Source organism: Chroicocephalus ridibundus, chromosome 5, assembly GCF_963924245.1.
Source record: "Chroicocephalus ridibundus chromosome 5, bChrRid1.1, whole genome shotgun sequence".
NCBI classification, from domain to species: Eukaryota; Metazoa; Chordata; class Aves; order Charadriiformes; family Laridae; genus Chroicocephalus; species Chroicocephalus ridibundus.
The window spans coordinates 25,716,176-25,739,117 of NC_086288.1; the positions used below are offsets into that span (position 1 = coordinate 25,716,176).

General features: G+C 41.2%; 1 protein-coding gene across 1 annotated transcript in view; it reads right to left on the minus strand.

The window, feature by feature from the left end:
* Positions 1-222: 222 nt before the first annotated feature.
* The window catches only part of MCUB (mitochondrial calcium uniporter dominant negative subunit beta), a 52,535-nt gene continuing 29,815 nt past the window's right edge, over positions 223-22,942 (minus strand). The window contains exons 2-8 of the mRNA XM_063336055.1: positions 8,882-8,966; positions 8,459-8,629; positions 4,327-4,431; positions 3,930-4,090; positions 2,890-3,093; positions 1,398-1,514; positions 223-440 (exon numbers count right to left, since the gene is read on the minus strand). Of these exons, the coding sequence (XP_063192125.1) occupies positions 363-440; positions 1,398-1,514; positions 2,890-3,093; positions 3,930-4,090; positions 4,327-4,431; positions 8,459-8,629; positions 8,882-8,966 (921 nt within the window). The 3' untranslated portion in view covers positions 223-362. The remainder of the gene's footprint in view (positions 441-1,397; positions 1,515-2,889; positions 3,094-3,929; positions 4,091-4,326; positions 4,432-8,458; positions 8,630-8,881; positions 8,967-22,942) is intronic.

Genomic DNA, 22,942 nt, shown 5'->3' on the forward strand with positions numbered 1-22,942 from the left:
AGGGGAAAAAAAATCCTTAATACTCAATGCAGAAAATTATTCTGCGATCTACTGTTGTGCTATAGTAAACAGGCGTAAAAAGACAGCCCTTGTTCTATAAAACATGCCTGTTGTTTTACTAGCAGGCAGAATGCCTCAAGTTTACTAATGAGATTTGATAAATATCTTAAAGATGTTTGCTTCAGCAGCTTCTTTGTAGTATTTAAAAAAAACCAAAACAAACAAACCCAAACCATCAAGTGACCGAATCATTTTTATAGATATTTATTGCAACTTTCAAAACTATAGTGGTCAAAAATATCCAGTTTCTGTTGAGTGACTAAATGTTTGAAAGGGCAATTCTAATATATACAAAACCAAAGTCAGTCCTTGTCACTGATTTCCTGGATGGGAAGCCTCAGGTGCAGAGGTTGGCGCAGGCGCCTCAGGGATTCTTCTGCCTGCCAGGGCAAGAAAGAGTGAGAGTTCATCCTGCTGCAGCCCTCTCTTTCCTCCTCCTCTTTCACACGTCCAGGATGTTTCCATTCTCAGAAGGCATTGGTTGTGCACAAGAAACCAAACCAATCAAATGGAGGATGCTGAACGTTTACAGACCTGCTCAGGTCACTCAGCCAGTCTCCAGAGAGAAGCATGTGCCCTGCCCGTCCACCCACTCCCCAAGGTATTGTTTTCCTGAAATTACAATTACAAAATTCATACTCAAAGGCTACTGAAAAGGCATCAAACTCCAGCCTCGTGCCAAACGTGGCTCATGAAATGATACCCTGAACCACAGGTCTTGAACTACAATGCCGGGTAGTTTCAATTTTCCGTTACAAGCCATCGAACACAGGGCTGGGGGAGTAAGAATTGAGGAGTGGGATCTGCTACATTTTTTTCATGAAGATTACAAAGTTTCTCCCAGGCACACACACCACCACCTTTAACAGAATATGGGTGACTGGATGCAAATCTAAGCCTTTTACCTGAGGAATAGGATTAAGATGTCAAATGCTGAACTCTACAAGACAGTCTCCTTCCAAGGAAAGGAGGGGACTGTGTTACCACAGCAGCGCAGCAAACACACTGTCATCGAAAGCAATACAGCTATTCTATTAAAATGGCCAAAAATGCAACATATTCAAGTATGCAAAAAATGGACATGTAGGGCTGATAAACTGGCTTGTTTGTTTTAAATTAAATTCATGAAAGTCTCCCTTTCTGATGACTTGCTGAAGTAGTTTATGGCAAACACTATGGTTATTTAAACAGCTCAAACTGGCTGATAAGCAATAAATGCACTGTTTGTTTTGAATGTACGTAACAAACCTTGAGGTCAATTTTCTATTAGCTGAGAGTTTACCGAAAAAGTCTTAACCCAGAGGCTACCTCATTATTTAAGGACTGTATTTAAATACCTCTGCTAGGTCTTCTTTGAGCTTGTTGTATCGTTCCACATTAAAATGCCGTTTTTTGGATTTCCGGTAGAAGTAGTGGAGGAACTGCCTGTCTTTAGCATCAGGGTAAACGTAGTCCTGGTGGAGAAAGCAGAGCACATATTTGGGGTTAGCAAGAAAACTGGGTAGAGGTCAGAAGATTATCTGTGCAAATGAGTTTTCAATAGAAATTCAGCCTATTTCAGGAAGATTTATCTAGTTCAACACAGACATATGTTAAGAGGATACGTATGAAGTTATGCTCTTAGAGGTCATTAAGGGCCTTTTAGACACATGGCAGGAATAATTTCTATTGTGCCTAAAGGAATTTTTAATCATAATAAAGACATAGTGTCATCTTTACGACTGGAGCCATCTGAGTCAACGGACACTACTTCCAAGGAGTCAGAGAAAGTTCAGCTACTAGTTCTCAAAGACTTATTTGAAAGTCTCAAGCAATGGTGCCAGCAGCTGTTCAAAAAAGCCAAGCCGTAACCTCTTTATCTATTCATATACAAAAAGTAGGAATGCCTTAGCCCTTCTTCAAAACCAGTGAGAAGGAGTAAAACTGGCATTCAGAGCCAGCTGTTTATAAAAACACGACACATCTCCCATTTTCACTACAGGAACCTGGTTTTTCAGGAGCTCTATAGATCCATCGGTATTATGGAAGGAAGCCTTGGCTACTCTTCCACATACCTCCATAACAAAGAGTTTCAAGTCACAGAAAGCGTGTCTTCTTTGTGAGTAAAATACAGAGCTAAAACAGGAAAAAGAAACATTCCTCGAGGTCTTGCGGGCGTTCCAGGACAAGTCTGTATTGTGCAGCTCAGTTAAGGTCTGGGTTTTTTGTTACTCAACAAACCTTTCTTCTTCTAAACAGTCCCTGTTACCTGCCCCATTTCAGCTGTCCTAGATTTACTGCCATTCATTCAAAGTCAAGGAAAAGCAATGAGATTATGAAGAACAAAGCAATAACATTTTCAGGCACTAAATTAGGTATATTTCAACAATGCAACTGCCAGATTTCCAAACAGTTTGGCACCCTGCACCATTTATGTATAAACTCCAGCCAAAAAAAACCACAGTGATTTGCTTCCTGGCCTGCTGTAAGGCAGCATTCACAAACTGTCACAGCACCACTAGTGCTGTGATCTACAAAAAGTTACAGTAAAAAGATAGACTTCTTTCATCACTTTTCATTCCCTAGCTTATGAAACCTTACAGATAGTAGTTATGCTCAGCAGCTGGTCTGCCATTCACATGTCACAGCACCTGGCTTGACTTCGCACAATGTATTGACTTCGCACAATGTAATGTTTGTATCCAGACCCATTAGGGATCAAACAAGTCCCTGTCTGATGGCAAGGCTACTTATTGAACTATATTTTCATCAGAGCCCAAAACATTGTGATTTTCAGAGTCAGTTTTCCTCCTTTACAACACTCCAGACATTTACGAAATGAGGACTTACCTGTCTAGTAAGAACAAAGTAGGCATAGAACGCCATGGCACTCCCGTAAGTGATAAAGTATGTGACCGGCTCCATGATGTCCCAGGAATAGACCCACCAAGTGAGCCAGGCCAGCGCTCCCCCTTGTGTTGACATCAGAGCTAAGCCAACCCATAGGAGCCTGGAGGTCTTTGCATCTGCACTGTCCATGATTCTGGCTTTCATCTAAGGAAAAGAAACATAGAAACCTGTTCAAGCAAACATGGGTGCAACTGGTGAGAAGCTCCTCAACTATGTTTTCTCCTGCTGGGCTAGACCCTTTTTCAGAATCTTTTACTGACTCCTCTTACTGACTTACCCTATAGAGAAAGAAAGGACTGAAATCCAAGGGCAGCCGGACCTGGTTGTTGTGCCCCAAGAAATCCTGCTTTTAATCCCTGCTCTCCACTACTAGGGATTTACGTCTACTGGATTTCCATTTACTGTTCAAGGCAGCTCTGGTTAATGTTGAGGCTGGTCCTCACAAAGCAGGTCTGAAGCCAAGGAAAAGCCTGTCCACTCTGTCAGGCTCTTTCCGGCTGCCTCTCCTCACGCTGGGTTAGCCTGGCCTGCCCTAGAGCAACATTCATACCTTCCCGTCTTGGATTATGACAACCATTAGTCCAAACAATTTGTCTTGCTGCCTTGGCGATACAGAAAACCCTTGCCTAAGCCACGGATTATTTCTACCTCACTATTGATTGTTATGTAATGGGCATTCAGAACTCATACGGTAACAAGTGACCAAGCTGACTTTCGATCCCAATGCTAGCTACGCTGAGGCTCGTTCATGACAGCTTTCTCCAGCTGCTGTGGTTTATACCCAGGACATGTGCGTAACAGGAGGGAAAAGAACTGAATTTAAAATAATTTGAACTATATTTGAATTGACCCTTGCTTACATAACAAACAAAACAGACACAGCCTAGCCATTCATGCTGATTTTTTTCTATCACAGGACTTACTCTTGATGAAAGGAAATGCTTTCAAGTTTAAAACAAAAAGTAACTCCACTTTCCAACCTGTTCAAGAGGCAGCAGCTCTTCTTTCAGATGGTCCAGTTTCTGCAGCAATTCTCTCTCTTTCCTGACCTGGTGGTCTTCTAAATGTAGAGCCACGAACAGTCTGTGAACCAAGGATTTGATGTCTTCCATTTCAGTAGCATGCTCACTACTCAGCTTATCTGAAAAGAAAATGTTTGTCATATAAAACATTTCAGGAACTCACCCTTCTTCACTCTTTCCCCACCTCAAACCCCAAAAAACAAGACCACCCAATGGTTTAAAAGAAAAAAGAAAAAAAAAGAAAAAAAAAAAAAGAGAGAAATTCCTTTCTCCAGACAGGTTCCCCTTTTCTGAGACTTCCTGTGCCTTCACTAGATTAAGTGAAATAATCAGAGTTATTAAGCATCGCTCTTACCTCTTACAGGAGGTGACACACTGTATGCTGTGTTGTTGATAACAAGTTTAAAGTCATTCATCAACAAGACCTCCATCAAGGTGGCATCAGAAACCTTGCTACCATCTGCAGGTACAAGAAAGATTTAAGTTCTAAATCATTTATCATAAGGAATCTTAAACATTAGCTGATATCCCTTTGGAAAAGTGCTAGAGTTCTTCATTAACAATGTTTGGAAGGGAACCGTACTTTTAGTAAATCTTGTAACTGATACTAAACAGCAAGGCGGAACACATCAGTGCAGAGTGTGTGCCTGATGCCTTCTCTAGCGCTGTCATTCAGGCTTGTCACTACCATGAGCAGCCTTGCATTTTGACCCATTGTGAAGGGGAGGGCAGAAGAAAAATAAGTCTTGCGTAAAACAGTAACAAACTGCAACATAAAAATCTGCATTTTTGTTTCTCCATCCTCACACAAGTTTGCATCTTCACTAGGACAAAGGGTTTTGGGAAATTAAAAGACCTTCAAAAACCTCATCTTCAGTTACAGATTTATGTCTTTCCTTAAACATGCTCTTCTGGTCAAAAAGAGCAATTCTGGTCAGTGGTGGTGTTCAGATTTTGATTAATGGTACTTGAAATCACTCTGTTTCACTATCAGTTGTGACTAGGAGTTAAGAAATAGACAGCAAGAGTGTCCAGTACAAGGCAGACCAGAAGTCACGGAGGCATTTTCTTTTTTATACAAAAATTTACATGAATGCTATCCCATCAGCAACACAGGGAACAGTCTGAGAAAAGAAAAAAATCATACCTATTTTCAATGACTTAAAATCAGGGACAAGGGGGCAACTGTGTGACATTCAATAAGGAAAGCTGGTTGTTGAAGATTTTATCCAGCTTTTATATTTGTTCCTTCTTTTTGTTCCCTCTTTACCATTGCTCTTTGTCAAAGGCCATTTCACCCAAAAGGCAGTACCTGTGTCTGCCTAGGGCTTTGAAAAAATTTGCCACAACTTCACTATATGAAAATACTCTCATCCAACAGCACAGACACACTGCAGCCTTTCTCAGGGCATTCTCACCACAGCAGATCTTGCAAGAGGAGTACTCTGGCAACATTTCTGATTTCTTGAACAACAGGAAAAATAGCTGCACCCAAATGAGAAATGCCACACAGCAGCTGCTCCACAGTGGCTGTCTGACCTGATCTTCCTTTCCCATACAGAAAAAGGGCACCTTCCCCTGCCAAGGGGCGGGCAGTGACAGAAAACAGCAGCTTTACTGCCGAGATGAATAATGATCAGGCTACAAAATATGAAGATTTTTGTATGTAAATATTTGTCGCAGTGCTACTGCCCCAGCTCCTCCATCTGTCCCCACATGCCCACTACAGAAAGGCACCGCAGATAACCCCACACCTGCAATTATTTGTTCACCAGAACTCTGTTCTCGGGCCCCATCTGCTGTAAGTACTGAACTCCAGGAGCTAATGCACCAGCTGGCTCCCCAACTCTGAGTGGGTAGCAAAGCAAACCTGGAAGGCTATCACTTTCAATCCAAAAATCTGAAATTTTAATGTGCCCATCCACTCGTTTCTTTTTCCTTTGTTCTTGCCTTTTTTTTTTTTAATAGTCTACTAGAACATCGAAGCTCATTTGCATGTAAATTATTAAGGTGACATTTATAAGTGACATTTAAGCAAAAAATGCTTTTCAAAAGAAGTGCCAGACAGCCTCTTTGTTCTGGATGCGATACAACACCGATTTATTAACCTGTCCAACCTTTAATTAACTGAAAAGCAGAAAAGTCTAGGGGGGGAAGGGAAGGGGGTGAAGGGGGTCATTTTATTTTAGAAAATTCCCCACAGGCTTTCAGCAAAAGGCTACTTTCCTTCCTATACCTAAGCACAGGTGTTCAAATGTGGACCGAGGGCCACTTTTTGTCTACAGAAGTTTTGCAGGACTAAAATCAAATCTACAGAAAATGAAAGTGAGTCATCATACACAGCACTAATGCTTTCAATTAAGGTTGGGTTTCATTTAATGGCTAAATGACACAGAAGCATCTGCACTAAATCAGGACTTCATAATTTTTCTTTAATAATAAATGTTTAAATTCAACTCTCGGTACTTGACCAAGAGTTTCTCTGTAGAGTATCAATTTCCTAATAAATTAAACATCTAAGCTGTTCTCTACCATTATAATAGCCTGGCACTTGAAAAATACAGAGTAGAGAACTGTCACAGTCATTGTTTTAATCAAAGCAGACAATGTTTCTATTCCAAAGTCAGGGGGTGGAGTGGGGTGTGTGCGCATTAAATAGATGAGACAAATGAGGTGAAAAGAGCCCAAATGCCTTTCCGCTTTGGAACCTGCTGCCCGTCCATGCCAAAAATGCCACTTGTAGGTTTCTTACAGAAATTATCTTAGGCTTCACAAGTGACCGACATTTGCACTGAAGTAGAGTAAGTAATGTGCTTAAAGCTTTTGCTGACATACCACAGAAGAAGGGGATTCAGCAATGAATCACAAATACCTCTGTCAGGGATGTCTCTGCACAGATAGCAGTACTCAGAGGTTAACCATTTGCTGGCACATGTTCTTGGTTAGCCCTGCCTCATCCCGGTAAAGAATCCTTTTTAGTGAAAACTTCCATATTAAGGGGAAGGAAAGCTTCTGACAATGATGATTTGTCACGGCGGCTTCTGAAGATACAGGAGTTTCTTACAAAATTATCTTTTTCACAAGAATTTTCTTCTACCTTTGCTGCCTGGCAGATAAAACATTAAAAAAAACCAAAACAAAACACCACCAAAGTTCTTTGTACATGAAGCTCATACACAGTGTCTCCATTGCTGTAGAGGATATAAACACATTGCTCTATGGGGTATTTTCCTGCTTTACTAAATGCGCTTTTAAAGGCAACTAAGGCAGCTTCTCCTAGAACTCTGGCTCTCTGATCTTCTAGGAGCATCAATCTATTTTCGGTTCCTTCAAAAGTCTCTGCAGCCCTCTGCAATATCACCCAGGAAGAAAGGGAATATTAGGAATGCGTCCAGTTATGAGCGTTTGGACCAACTTCCCTTGATCCCATCCCTTCATCTTCTGTCTGTGTCTTACATGATGGAAAATAAATCTTTCTATAGGGACGTACCTATCCCTTTTTTCTTTTTCTTTCATTTTAGGGGGATGAGGGGAGAAATAGATACTTTTAGTTAGCCAAATTCAAGCACCTATTCTAACCAGATTCAGACAAGAAAGCTACATCTCACTTCTACTTTTGAGATTGAGTCCTTCTGTAGGATCAGGACAGGGGTCACAAGACTTTTCAGAATTGCTGTGGAAAAACTACAAACCAAGTGCCAAAATACAAACCAAGTTATCTTGGAAATAAAATGGAAAACCAGTTTAACTAACTGGATGTTACCTTTTACCAACAGGCAGACCAAAGAGAAAAAAAACCATGAAAACAGTGAGCAGATCTGAGAAAATTACCTGAAGATTTGGGAAATGGGATAAACAGTATGCTACAAGGAAGAAAGACCACATCGGTGCTAACGTATCAGTATAGCTTTTTCCTTTCAACCCAAGGGCCCCAAAGTACTATACTCTACCTGATGAATTAAACATCCCCACAGTCTCAAAAGCTGCCCTTTATTATTACACACATTATCTTGTTGCTTAACGCTTAGTAAGTTTTACATGTGAGTTTAAGTTTGTAGTTAAGGCAAACAGATTCTTCTAGCTCAGAACAACTGGCAGACATCATTCTTAAAGGCAACGAGTTGGCCTCTTGAATGTGATCACAGAGGACAAGGAAAGAAAAAGATATCAAGGAAACTAGAAGAGAGACACTTACTTAAAGACAGCATTACAAAGGGATGCTACCTGAAAAAGATAATAGAGAACACTACTGGGATTTAAGGGTGGTTATCATAATACGTCCAATTCTGCACTGTTAATCAGCCTTTCCAAGAGTACTCGGATATTAAATCTGAAACACCGTTAAACCCCAGAACCATTCAAGAACTACCCCAACAGCAATAATGCTAAACCTGATGGAGGACTGCACTCCTGTGCTTCAGGAGAGAAGTACAGTCCATTTGAAAAGGAATATATTCATTTTGAGGAATGACAGAAATGTAAGATACCTGTTGCAAAGACTTCTGCCCTCTCAATTCCTTTATCTTCTCTCTGCACATCCTGCAGGAATGCCCCTACGGTGGTAACCATAGGCTTAACAGTGAACCGACAGCGTTCACTTCTCGTGGGCAGCGTTAGAGTTATCACAGGAAGACCATGTCTGTAATTAATAGTTACTTCTAGGGGAAAAACAAAAAAAGTGAAAATATTTGAAGTTGTAGTTTAATTTTAAAGCACAGGATGAATAAAGAAAACCACAAAATACATTCTAGATTTCTTTAATTAAAGAACATATAGAATGTCTATCTATATGGGATATATAGAGATACATCTAAAACATGCAACTAATGTTATCTCACCCCACACACACAAACTAAATGAAAATTTGGCTGACTTTGGTGGGAGGAGGCAAACCTGCTGGGCCAGCTTACCGTCAGATGGCACCAGTGTGCTGTAAGGTACCGCTCCTTCCCGGCCCTGCCAAGCTCTGGCTCCGACGTGGCTCCACGGGCGCACCTGCAGCACGGACACAGGAGACTGCTTTAGAAAGGGTTGGATACAAGATTTCTCTGGTCAAAGGCAGCACTCGGCCTGTCAGGGTGATCCACTTCTGTGTGATCTGAGAGCAGAGGTGTCCCTCTGAAGAAAAACCCCAATTTCAATGTCAAAGAATCATCTTTATAGAAAGCACAAACTTTACCAAAGGTATTAAGGTATTGCACGTAGTTAAACTTTTTGTACTGTGTGGTTTAAATAACTTAAGGAAAAAGGAGAAGGGGAAGGAAAGAAATGAAAAAAAATTGTAGTGTTTCTGAAGTGCTTCATGCAACTCTTACAATAAGCCCTCTCCTCTCCCCCAAAAAGCGGCTGCTTAAAAGATCTCTACATCACGGTGCCTGAAGGCAGAAGTGTTGTGCAGCAGTTCAGAGTTCGCAGTGTAACTTGAAACAGCGGGCATGGTTTCAGTGAAGTCTTTTACCGCTGAATCATAAACAGAACGGCACTCTTAATCTCAGATAAAATAAGTGACTGAGGTCACTCCCTTTTGCTTCATAATTATATACCAAAAGTTAACTGTTGATATTCATGATGTTAAAAGACAATAACAACAATGCAGCTTGCCAAAGTATAGAAGATTTTTTTAGTTTTATTTTTTAAATATGAATGGCTGTTTCAACTCCAGCTGAGATGCTGCTGCAACTAACAGCACCACCAGCCTCTGGTACCACCTTGAAGGAGGCGCACCCAGATGCAATACGTATCCCCTACGCCCTGGGACAGTGATGACGGCAGGTTTTTTACCATGTATGGTTGTGCTCCCAAGCCCGTCCCTTCCAGGGACATTGGTGAGAACCACCAAGATGCTTCAACACGGTCATGTCAAAACAAAGACAAATTGCTCCAATCAGACCCGTGCACTTAAAACAGCCCAGCCACACTGTGGAAGATGCAACAGCTCCCACACAAAAGTCCCCTGCTTCTACAGCTAGTCTCCCCGCACAAGGAGAGGAATAATTTTATTGCAGCAACTTCCACAAAGCAGGCATTACTGCTATAAACTAAGTGTAACAGGCAGACGCAGGAAGGGAAATCACATCCCTCACTAAGCTGGTTACAAAGATTCTGCGTAGGCTGGACCAAGGCATGGAGTCTGAAATATGATAGCTGGGGGAAGCAGAAAACGATATGGGGAGAGATAAAAAGGACCGATTTCCCCTCTTGTGAGCTTTATAGCTCAATTTTTTGAAGGCCACAATATTTCAGAGTCTGCAAGCTTACCTCCTTTGACAAGGCAGGAAAGGGAAGCTACAAACGCAAGAGGCCTCTGCCCATTCAGTACATCAAGCACTGCTCACCACGTTCACGTGATTCATTTGTTTTTAAAGAATCACAAGCTTGACTGTTTGGATAGCAATATGCTATTAGGTTAAATAAAGAATTCATCTGTAAAATGAATCTGTGTGTTTCAAAGATTCTAACCTTGCTCTAGCTTTCTACTTGGAACAAGCCTTTTTCAGGATTTTAAGAAAATAAAATAAATCCCTCTAGGATTTCCAACACTAAGAAATCTGTGTATTGTAATCTTCAGGCATCAAAGGCAGTTAGAAACCTAGACTGAATAGCAAAACACCTTGAACACAAGACTGTTGTTTAAAAAAAAGGTAGACAGTAGGAATGCAGGAGTGCCAAACGGCCGCCCAGAGCTAGGACACGTGTGGTAACTTGTTTGTTCTGCAGCAAAACAAGAGACTTTCTCTGGAGCAGAGCAGGACACAGCCCAGCTCACCAGATCTCACCTCATCTACAGGGGGCACCTACACCCACAAAACACTTAGAAACATACAGCCTAACAGTGGGGAGACAACATTCAACACGTGATCTGTTTTTCCACACGGATGAAAACAGTCCCTGGTAATAAATGATAGCCCTGAATGTAACAACGGTGTTGTTTCTTCAGAGGGATACATTTTTTTACTAAGTCCTAATTTTTTTACTGACACTTGGTACGTAACTTTGCAATCAATATCTAGATACCTATCATCCAACACGCCCCAGGCACTGAACTGCATCCAGCCTGTAACTGAAGGTTACCTAATTTATTTTGGTGTGAATTTGGGTATCTACTTTACTTATGGAGGAAACACCGCATTCAACAATTAATATCTCTCAATATGTAAATATATTAATAAGTTAAAAATACTTATTACATTAAATTCCATTTATTGAAATAAGATCTTTATGGCATTTAATTCTGTTATTCTTTAGACTTTGACATTTACCATTCACGATCCATTGAAAGAATCTCTATATACTGAAGCTTTTTTTTCTTTCTTTAGATTGTCTGTTAATGCAGCTTACTCGTTAAAATCACCTGCAAAGAATATATGAAGAAAAGCAAAAGCCACTGAGCCATGGAGTTGAACCAAGTTCCAAATAATGAACTCTTTCTATACAAGCTCTAGGTTCATTAGTTGGGAAGCATGAAGGGCTGAGTTAACTTTTCTCACTGTTTCCAGATTTAAATCTCCAGTTTCAGTGAAGTTATTAAACCATTAGCTTGCGCCCTACAGCGAAATCACTGTGCCTCTTTCAAGGTGCTTGGAATGACCCCTACTCTGCCACTGGAAAAGAAATGAAGTCAGCAACCACTGCAGCTAAAAGGTAGGCTTGAACCACGGGACCAAACCAACGAGGCTGCCCTCACAGTGACAGCAGTGAGAGCTGGATTAGAAGGAGCGTATCCTGAATTAACTGCATCACAACTTTAGCTTTGAGACACTGTAAGGAGAACAGCATACTACTAACTATTTATGTGCCAGTACACACACCTCTTGGCTAATTCATCTAACCACACAAAGGCTGAAGAAAGCTATTCTACATCTTTCTGCAACTCGAACACACACGTGGCAGGACATTTGGCTACAACAGCTCGAACGCAATCACTACTGTGTTTGGGAACCAGGCCAAAGGCTTGTGAACAGCATTTAGCTGTGAAACGCCCTTTTTTCCCTCAGCTGTATTTGCTTGCTAATGCAAAACACCTGGGAGCAGCAGTCAGCCACAGTGCAGCACATCCCTTGACCCAGTTCAAGGCATGGACTCCTGGAGTGAAAACTCATGAGAATTTAAGGCACAGAGTAATAATTGTGGTAAAAATAACCCAATATATTCTATTAAAAAATACCAGTTGGTGTAAAACAGAAAACATACATCCAGTTTAAAGAGGTATTAAGGGTACCTCCTGTCTCTAATAGCAGATGAGTTGCCACTGTTAAAGTCAAAGTGGAAATTTCAATGATCTGGTTTACGGTCCAGCTTCAGGGACTAGTGTAGCAGCATAACTGGTCTGGAAAACTAGGCAGCCAGACATAGGGGGTGGGAGAGACAGGAATAGCAACACTGCGTTTTTCACTTTCGAGAGTGGCAAACCACTGAACCTACCTACATGGCATTTTCTGGAGGTAGCTGTTCCAAATAAGCAGTCTCTTATGTTGAGAGTGACTGTTGCTGCAAACTTAAGCTCAAATTTATGTGTGACCAGTTATGTGTAAGAAATTGGTATCATCGTCAGTACATGAGGTGGCACGAAAGATGCCTGCATATGCACTACATATGCAAATCGAAACTTCATCAGGAACACTAACTTCTGTTCTGTGGAAAATTGCAATGTGGGTGGGAAGGGAGAGAGCAAGAAATAAAAATATTTTTCTCAGGAAAAAGTCACCTTGAAAAAGGAATTCTACAAAAAGATGTCATTAGGAGACCTTCTGACGCACAGAATTATTGTCTTTTGATACCTACTTGATTTATTTCATTTTGACTTTATATATCAAAATGTTGTAAAAAAAAATGAGAATCAAAACGCAGCTAGCCAACAACCACGTATTTGGAACTGTGTTTTCTTCGCTTATATACATCTCAGGAGTTTTGGTAGTTTTGGTTTGTTATTTCAACAGCAAAAATAATGTAATGCTCCTTCAACAATCGAGTCCCTATTAATTTGCATTTATTAGTAGAAAGCTGTTCATCCCAACCAAAAAACATAGAGCCAGCTCAACTCCATCTGCCCACTTCTTGAAGTTCTGTGCAATACTAAACTGAAGTATTATATTCCTCTAGCAGGAGATGCTGTTGATAATGCCTCAAGTCAAACTCATAAGCAGCCTTCACAAAAAATTATTACCGCGGACTGTTACTATGAATGATATGATCTCCCATATTCTCATTTCCTTCCCCCCAAGGCAAGTATAAGAATCTGAAATAGACAAGCACAATAATAAAAGGCACTACTCCACTAAGCGTATGCTTTTTACCCTTAACTACACTGCAGCAAAACACACTCTAATTAAAACATATCTTGCAGTGTGCTTTTCAATAGTAATATAGTGTTACAGTCTTTTCCTCGTCAGAAGAGGAGAGGTCCTTTAACTCCTGGAGTCCTTGTCCATCACCTGCTAAAGGTCCCTCCACATTGGAGAAGGAGGGAGGGAAGGGAACAGAAGGGAGAAAAATCACGGGGGAAATTAGTATTGCCTAAAATTGATTTTTAGGGCCTCTCTTTCTAAGTGTCACTAGATGAGCCAGCATCCTCCGGGGAGACCTTATAGCAGCCTTCCAGTACCTAAAGGGGGCCTACAAGAAAGATGGGGAGGGACTCTATCAGGGAGCGTAGTGATAGGACGAGAGGTGACAGTTTTAAACTGAAAGAGGGCAGATTTAGATTAGATATTAGGAAGAAATTCTTTACTGTGAGGGTGGTGAGGTGGTGGAACAGGTTGCCCAGGGAGGCTGTGGATGTCCCATCCCTGGAAGTGTTCAAGGCCAGGCTGGATGGGGCTTTGAGCAACCTGGTCTGGTGGGAGGTGTCCCTGCCCATGGCAGGGGGGCTGGAGTAGATGATCTTTAAAGGTCCCTTCCAACCCAAACCATTCTATCCCCAGTATACATCGTTCTCTCCATGCACTGATCTTGCCCAGCCTGTGAAGGAGAGGGCAAGATGAGACGTTGCTTGCTTGTCTGGAGCAGGAGGAAAATGAGGGCAGGTATGTGTTAGCCACTGTTCAGTGAGGTACGTACTATAAATAGCTATTTGTATTTTCCATATTGACTCACATGTTCTGCTATCTCTAATAAACACACCTAGAAGTTCTCTGCATGTGGATAATGTTGGCTCCCATCGAATTCTCCAAGGGAAACAAAGAGAACAATTAATTAACTATGGAGTAACGATCTGTAATTTCAGAATAAACTAGCTATGGACATTTCAGAAAGGTTTAAAACCAACAGGAAGGAGGAAAAAGCAAATGCTGTCACAGTCTACTAAGTTTGCAGATCTAGCACAACGAAGATTACCAAAAAAGAATCAGTATTGAGACCAAGTTTACAATAACTACACATATGGTATTTCCCTTTTTAAAATGAGTCACCAAGGCCATTTTGGAGATACCTGCTGTTAAATTTTTGTGCTGTTTTTATAAGCAGTCCCACATAAGTAGGAAAATAAGACATCAGGAGCCCTAACAACTGCCTACAATCATCTTACAAGTGCCTATTTGAGCTACAGAAACACCTTCTCTCTCATTAACTTTTCAGTAACTTGTCTTCCCTTACACCGAAAGGATTTTCATTGTTTCTCCACTAGTCCTAGAACCAATTATAGATGATCATGCAACAACAGCCTCAATACAAACTGCAGCTTCGAGGCACATCACTCAGATTTAGCAACATCCTCTGGAAGCCCAGCTTAAATTAAACAAGCAAACTCCCCGTAACAGACACATCACTCATTCTGCCATAATACCCCTACGCATAGAAACAGTTTCAGCCAGCGAAGATAATTCTGACACTTGGGAGCATTCAGGATATAGTTCTCTTTCCTAGAGGAAAAAAAAAAAAAAGAAAAAGAAAAAAAAAAAAAGGATGACAGATTTTCTTATCTCCCTGAGACAGAGCTTTCCTGTCTCAAGATGGACCATGTGGTGAATACCTTCTCCCAGCTGCTCCATAAGGCACTACAAGAGCTGCACTGCAACATTTATATTTCAAGCTTACAGCTTATTCAAAATCCACAGTATTTTTAACCCCTTGCTCAGTACAAATCAAACTTTAAAAAAGTAACCAAGAGTCTTGCAGCAAAGCAGTAGTTTCAACATGAGTATGCATGTTCTGGTGATCTTGAAGAAGCAAGAGCAGTAACAGCACTCACATGGCTTTCCTTCAAAACTCACTTGTCTCACAGCACTGGGAAAAAAAAAGAAAAGGTTTGATTTCACGCGCCTGTTGTTCATTGTGCCTTTATCATCCCTGATTATCTCTCATTTCCTGCCTCTGCTCAGGTTCCAAGAACAGCTGGGACTAGATTCAAGCAGCCAGACAAACACTACCAATGACCAAAGTGACAGCTGTGATAAGAAGCACATCGAGATGGCCAGCCACCAAGAAGCCCTTTTGTGAAGGCCCGGCTGGTAAAATCCACCACTGCAGAGGTGCTTCGCCAGGGAGACCTTCCACCCAGCCTCCACTGAGCAAAATCTAGGGAAGCACCTGGATTTGCATCCCTACCAGTTTTACAAGGCATAAAAATAGATGCTGAAAACACTGACATTTAAAGCAGGATGAAATTAAGCCTCGCTGCAAAGAAGCAACACCAGAAAGTGATGAGGAGAGGAGACGAGAAGGACGAACACCAGCTGACATCTTCTGCCTGCAGTGTCTTCTGGGCACTACTCTGAAGGTACAGGTAATCCTCACTTTTCAAAGCAAGCAGACTTCCAAGCACACGTAAGGACAGGCCTAAAAACCAGGACAATTATGCAGGCCAAGTGTATTGTTAGGACGAACACCAAGAATTGTGCCTTATTATTTTATCAAACCTTCTCCTTCCTTTCCTACACAGAGAAGCAGCTCTAATATCTCCTCTGAGTCTAAGGTTTTATAGTATCGGAAATCTCGCATCTTCATCTAGTTTCAAGAAAGTCTAGTTGTCTGAAAGTTGCTGTTCTTCCCAACCTACTTTATTTTCAGAACGGAAGATGGGATGTGACACCTAGAAGGAAGTTTGCAAATCAATGAGGGGTAAGACTTTGAGAGGGAGGGATTATAGCATGAAAATGTATTTGTGCTTTATTAAAAGCAAAAGCAAGCCCACATTCGAGAGCTGTGCCATCTGTTCCCCAACAACAGTCTTGGTCAAAAGATTAATTTGTCAGCAAAGACAGGATTTGTAATTTGTCCCACAGAATGGATCTTTACTCTTGTGCTGTGCCTTCTTGGACAGGCATCCTGACCTGAGAAATGTTGCAAAATTTTACTTTCAAGGTAATAAGAATGATTTTGCTTTCAAAAATACACTTATAGTATACCTCACTAGATAAGAAAATGGGCTTGCTGCATCTTTTCCTACAAAGGTCTTAGAAGTAGTGTATCTTAATGCACACATCTGCTTTCGTATCTCTCTCAAAAAAACCCCACTCAAACACACCTCCGGCAATAACACTAATTCTTCAAATTGCCAGCTTGTTTAAATTGTTTAAATTTCAGATGAAACGAGATAAAAGAAGAGAGATAAGGATGCAAAGTCAGATGAATGCAATTAAAGGTTTACCAAAGTCACAGCCAACTCTCTCTTCTCTTACAGAGCTTTTCAGATTGAAAGCACTGGGCAGGTTGTAGCACAAAGGAAAAAGAGGATGCAACTCATAAACCAAAACTGGTTGTCAACATTTTAATTTAGAATGGACACTTCTATTTACAATGTAAAGAACCCTAACCCCCAACACAAAAAAACACCAGGTTTTTTATACACCTAGAATTTTTATTGAGTTAATTTTTATGAGTATTGTTTTCCCAGGCTCTTCTTTACTCAAGCATGCAGATTTCAAAAGCCTTAAGGCATTTACAGCTTGGCTAATAAAAGAAGAGAGTGCTTAGGAAATTTGATTGACTCAGGGCTTAGAATTAGTATCTGACAGATGCGTGCAAAAAGGTCAGTCAGAATTAGCAGCAGTGGAGAAATTCCCAGTGATGGCCCTCACCTGGCTTTTCAGCAAATATTTTAGCAGGTAACATGCTGCAGATCCATTCCGTAAAACAGACCTTGGAAAGGGAACCAGCTGCTCAGCTGCTGAAACATGCCAGGCAAGGGAAAACTGGCTCTTCTCCACAGCAACCTCTCCACCCCCCACTTAGCCACATCTCCAGCAAATTGTTTCCAGCTCTTCCCCACTCAGTGCGCTTCCCATCTGGTCCCCTCTCAGACTTCCCTAGGGTCTGACCACAAGCCATGAGGAACCTCAATACCCTGCAAAAATCAAAGCAGCCATCTCCCCTGTTCCATTACCCCACCTTTCCCCCCCCCCCCCCCCCAAAAACTCAACTGCACTATTCTTACATAGTAGTAGTGAAATTTTCTTTCACTAGACCAGGCTGCTCAAAGCCCCATCCAGCCTGGCCTTGAACACTGCCAGGGATGGGGCATCCACCACTTCTCCGGGCAACCTGTTCCAGTGCCTCACCACCCTATACCCTAATTTTGCTATCACTTGAAGAGCATTTCCCCCACAGCTAGCAATTTCTGCTACCCAAACGCCATCATCCCAAAAGCAGAAGGTTTCTTGGCAATGCAGACTGTTGGCCTCAGATTCAGAGCCACCGGCCAGCTCTGTGGGCCCGCCTTTGAGACTGGCAGAGCTCTGGGCAGAGCCCTTCCCCTTTCATTCGCTCTCAAACACTCTCCTAGTCACCTTAGCGCAGAGGATGCCATCCCAGCAAGAAAACGCAGCCCAAGAAATCCTGCACTTGACTTCAGCCAGACACGGAGGATTCATTCCATTTGCCCACTCACACTGAGCAAGAAGACTTTTTAATTAAATAATTATTATTCAGAGGGGCAGGAAAACATTAGGGAACAAATTTAAGGCAACAGAGGACAGTGATAGAGAGGAGATACTTAGTCTTACATCCATGTCTGTCTTAGTCCCAGTATAATTTAGCGCAAATCTAGGCACAGTTATCTGAATATTGTCCTATTAGAGAGGTTTCTCCTTTTTCTCCTGCCACAACATTTCCAGGAATAATTTGTCTATATAATTATTTTAACATAGCAGACCATAAAAAGATGTTTTTATAAACATCTCCATATCTCTGTTCCTCCTGGGTTTTTTTGTTTGTTTGTTTTTTTAAAGGCTTGCAGTTAGACCAGCCCAAACACTTAGGAACCAGTGTTTTGCGTAGGCAGCTGTAAACAGGTACTTTTCCAAAGGAAAAACATAAATTTCTTTTGATTGCTTAAAAAAAAAAAAAAAAAAAAAGAAAGAGGGAAAAAAAAGGTAGGAACAGAAGAACTGACAGATTAGACCAAATCAGAAGTCTTTCTCTGCTAGCAGTTGGCATTAGTATGTAGATACAATGATTTATATCCCTTATAACAGGTAGTTATAGAGTAATTCCCAAAAGGAACTTAATTTATATTCCAGCTTTGCGTGCTGTTACACTCCTGTGGAGGCTCAAATTACTTGCAGGGAGTGCAAAACATATTTTTTAGCCTTGTTACAAGGTCATCTAAGAAAACAAAGGCATAAACAGCCAAGTAAACAGAGAAGGATAATCCTTTCCCTTTCCATAGCTTCTGATGAATAACATTAAAAAAGATGTCTAGGGCAGATACCATAAGAACATCCATAGCCAGTACCAAGAGCGAACTTCACATCACAGTTTTAATAAAAACTTCAAGAGGTTTTGTCAACAACTGTAGAGCTGCCATTTAACAGATCCTAAGAGCAGGAAAATAAAAAATAAATTAAAAACAAAACAAAAACAAACCCAGACCAAAACAAAGAAAGTAAACATTTCTAAGCAACAAGAGCAAAAAGGCCACTACGAACATATCAGCAACAATGTGTTTAAGAGCCCCCAGTCATTATAAGCACTTCCAGAGCAGCTGCAACAAGATGGGTTTAGCGACACGATGGTAGCAACAGCAACACTTCACTTGAGAAGACAACTGTGGTCAAAGCCCCTTATCAGAGGTCTACATAAATATTTTTAAAACCAGGAAACTCATCTGAGTAGGCAAGCTTACAACCATCTATTTGTTTTCTTGGAAAAGAGCTTTGCTGGGAGAAGGGGCTTCAACAACATTCCTGCTAAAAGGGTAGCCATAGCAGAGATGCCTAGAAATTCCAACCACTGTTCTGGCATGAAACAAAACACAGCTGCGCTGTTGAGTGTGCAGAGGCCTCGTTAACCCGAGTTCAGCGAACGTCCCGATAAGCATGTCCTGGCACTTTAAGACTTTTGTCTAAGGACCTATCACTCTCAAATATTTGTAGGCAGAGGTCTCAAACATTGCTATCACCCAAAGAGACACACCAAGGTGTTGACAGATGACAAGAAAAAAAAAATTTCCTTTATTTTCTATTTTTCTTTGGGAAGCCTATCTTCTCCCATTGCTGTTCAAGAAACTGTTTTAAACTAAAAACATCAAATGGCTGTGGCTTTGCCGATGCTGCCCACTTCCATATTTCATCTGTTGACATCAGTGCTTTAAAAACATCCCTTAGCTGAAATAGCGACTCAGTGAACTCATTTGCAACATTTCTTACCAAATCCGACATAGTCTGATTTTCACCTTCTTCCTATAGGAGAAAGGTACAAAGCGATGATATCTGGAAATCAACAACCGACACTGGCTGTGATATGCTGAGCTACCACCATGCCCTTCAGTCTTTCCCACTGCACAACAAGCGTGTACGCTTATACCTGTCTATAGAGCAGACCAAGCAAACAGAAAAAGTAAAGATTTCCTGTAGAGGTTTCTAATGGCTTTTCCTAAAGCTTATTAGCATGAGAAAAACAATTAAAACAAGTACAAGAAGATGAAAAGCTCTGTATGCCCCGGATGGTCCAGCACCTGTGTTCCGCTGTGCCCGCCGTGCCTCCCAGGGGGGTTGGCAAATCTGCATGTTAGCTGCTCACTTTTCACCCCAAAGCCTTTGAACTCCAGCCAATTAAGAGCTGTTCTATTTCCCCTTCCTCTACTAATTCACTTAGGACATGTATTTGCAAGACTAATGCCACAAGCAGAGCAAGAACCTGCATTCTCTAAATGCAGGGTTTACGGCATCTTTTTAGGAACCTCTTTTAGTGCTACAGCAAACAAGAATTAAATGCCACGCAGAACAAGCAACCATTACTCAAAAGCCCCATAATAACATCGACATATACCAGATTTAGTCGTCTGGTCTTCCAACACAAGCAGATTGCTATCATGCAATGATTATAAGGCAGAAGGTCTTACCCAGCTCTGTACTTTGGGACACATTTAAATGAAGCTGCCTCCGAAGAATCATACCCCTGCGGACAGCAGAATCTCTAGCCTGCAACACCAATGAAAGTCTGTTTTATGATGGCAAGTTTTCTCTAAGCTATGTCCAACAAATCCTCTCACCTTCTTAATACTGAACGGAAGCATATCATTTGGGGAAATCTTTACTAAAAGAAAACTCTAAAATAAGGTAAATATATCCTAAGTGTGCTCTATGTCAGGTTGCCGTGTTTATAGCCTGTAGTCCAGAACAAGCCACAACACTGACCTACAAAATCTATTCACTCCACCCGTAACACACACCCAAATTTGTACAGGAATTCTACATGAAGTTAAATTTCAAATAACTTATTATAATTATTATGGGTTTGACATACTTCTTGTTAACGATTTACTACTCAGAGCAAGCAGTGGAGCATATAAACTTCCCACATTCAAAGGACCTGAAAACTGTTTAGCTCTTAATCTTGGAATTTTAACACAGGATCCCTGGAAAATTAAAGTTACTCCTCTGTAATGTAAATGTGCATATGCAAAGAGATATCCTACCAGGAAAATATTCTGCCGCTATGTTTTGATATTAACAGTCAAAGAATATCAAGCTTCTCTTATTTTGTAAAGTATTATGTATCTGTAGTTTGTGCAGGGGGTGGGGCGGGGGGGAACAGGCCTGAGGGGGAAACCAAAAGGTTGCATTCAATTTCTCTTGAAAACAGAAAAGAAATTAATCCTTAAAACACTAACACAGAGGGACAATCTACATTTTTGATACACCAACTAAACCATTTACTGGAAAGCTATTAATATTAATTGTAAGCGAAAAAGGTATATAAAATTGAATTCAAAATTGCACTTAGCCCTTAAAAATTATGGATGCTGTTTCTCCCTTTTATCAACTTTGATCTAAGGGAAGATGTAGAGTACGGGTTATACCAGCAGCTGGAAAAACTCCTTCCTCTGAAGGAATCTAAAATGTCTTCACTGCATTTCTGTCTTTGTAAACTGATTAGCAAGACAGCTCCATATTATATATCTCATTAAATATCACTTTTGAATTTCCAAATGACCTAGTATTTTCCAGGTGGAGCTTCTCAGCCCATCAAGGGCAAATCAAAGCCAACAGACGAAGAGGGGAAACCCCTCATCATTAACATCCCACCTCAGGCTAGGACTATTGTGCAGAGTTATGGATAACCTGGATTTTTCTTTTGCTTCAGTAGAGCGGTTTCCTGTAGGAACAAGACACATAATCATGGTGTATATTTGTCTACCAAAGTCAGTTTCCGCTAAGGTTCAGGATGATTTTATTACACAGCTACCAGCCACTCAGTCAGAAACAGTTAACAAGTGCTCAAAGATCCAACGGCCCACATTCCCTCTACTAGGATGCATAAAACATTTGCACATTAGAGATGTTAATTTTAAATTAAATATGATTACAGAGAGGTTACTCAAAACTGACATCTAACATCTGCTCATTCCTGGCGGCAAGTGTGCCGTTCCATACCACCAAAACAAGAGGAGCAGTGCTGTTAAGGAGCAAGGATGAGCTGTTCCCCCTCAACATGTTTACCCAGTACCCTTCTAACAAGAATTAATTTGTATTTAGAATAGTTTTAACATGTTATTCTGTGCATACAGACAAAACATGTTATTCTGTGCACACAGCCTCTTTATCTCTAGCAATGTGGAAAGACTGCCACCTTCCATAAAGGTCACCAGTAGCTTTACCTCCAGCGCGAGCACTGGAGCACTGCAAATATTGCTGTGCAGAGCCTGTGGCCACTCACAAAGCCTGAAAGCTGGCAAGGTGAGAGCACTGTGGGCAACAGAATCATAGAATTGCCTAGGTTGGAAGGGACCTTTCAGATCATCAAGTCCAACCATCAACCTGACAAAACCATCACTAAACTCTATCTCTAAGCACTATGTGTACCCATCTTTTAAATACCTCCAGGGATGATGCCTCAACCGCTTCCCTGGGCAGCCTGTTCCAATGCTTAATAACCCTTTCAGTGTAAAAATTTTTCCTAATATCCAGTCTAAACCTCCCCTGGCGCAACGTGAGGCCAGACATACTATTTAGTGCCTTTCTTAGAACAATCAAGTTATAATAAAGGTGTTGTCAGAAGCATGGAAAAGGTGCATGATCTACGGTGAGAACCCACTGTTCTGTAGGAAGATGTCTTTATAAACTGCATAATGCATAAGCAAGTACCTCCTCTGCATCTTTGATGTGCTTTTCAGTCATTTTTCCTGCAGTCCTATTACAAGCTCTTCCTAATCCAGCCTGCCCCCAGCCAGGGACAGCACAGACTGTTCCAGGAGTCTATTATAGGAGTGTATCTTTCTTATCTCAGTAAAGGTACCAATTTTAACATCCATAAAAGTGAAAGAACCACACCGATGTATTCTTTGCCATTTTACAGTGCAGCAATTTTCTTCCTGCTTGCAATGGGAGCAGGTGACCTGGAAGTCAGACCAGGCGGTAATTCTGGTTCTGACTCATGGTGCAGACTTGGCAAAGTCACTCACATCCAAGTTTTCAGGTAGGGCGCTAACCTCGAGGTGTTTCACACTTGAAGTATTTAAGGCTGGCATCAAGCACCTGAAAGCTTCCACAGACTTCAGCCTCAGTCATAGCTGCCTTCCAAGTGAGGACCCCAAA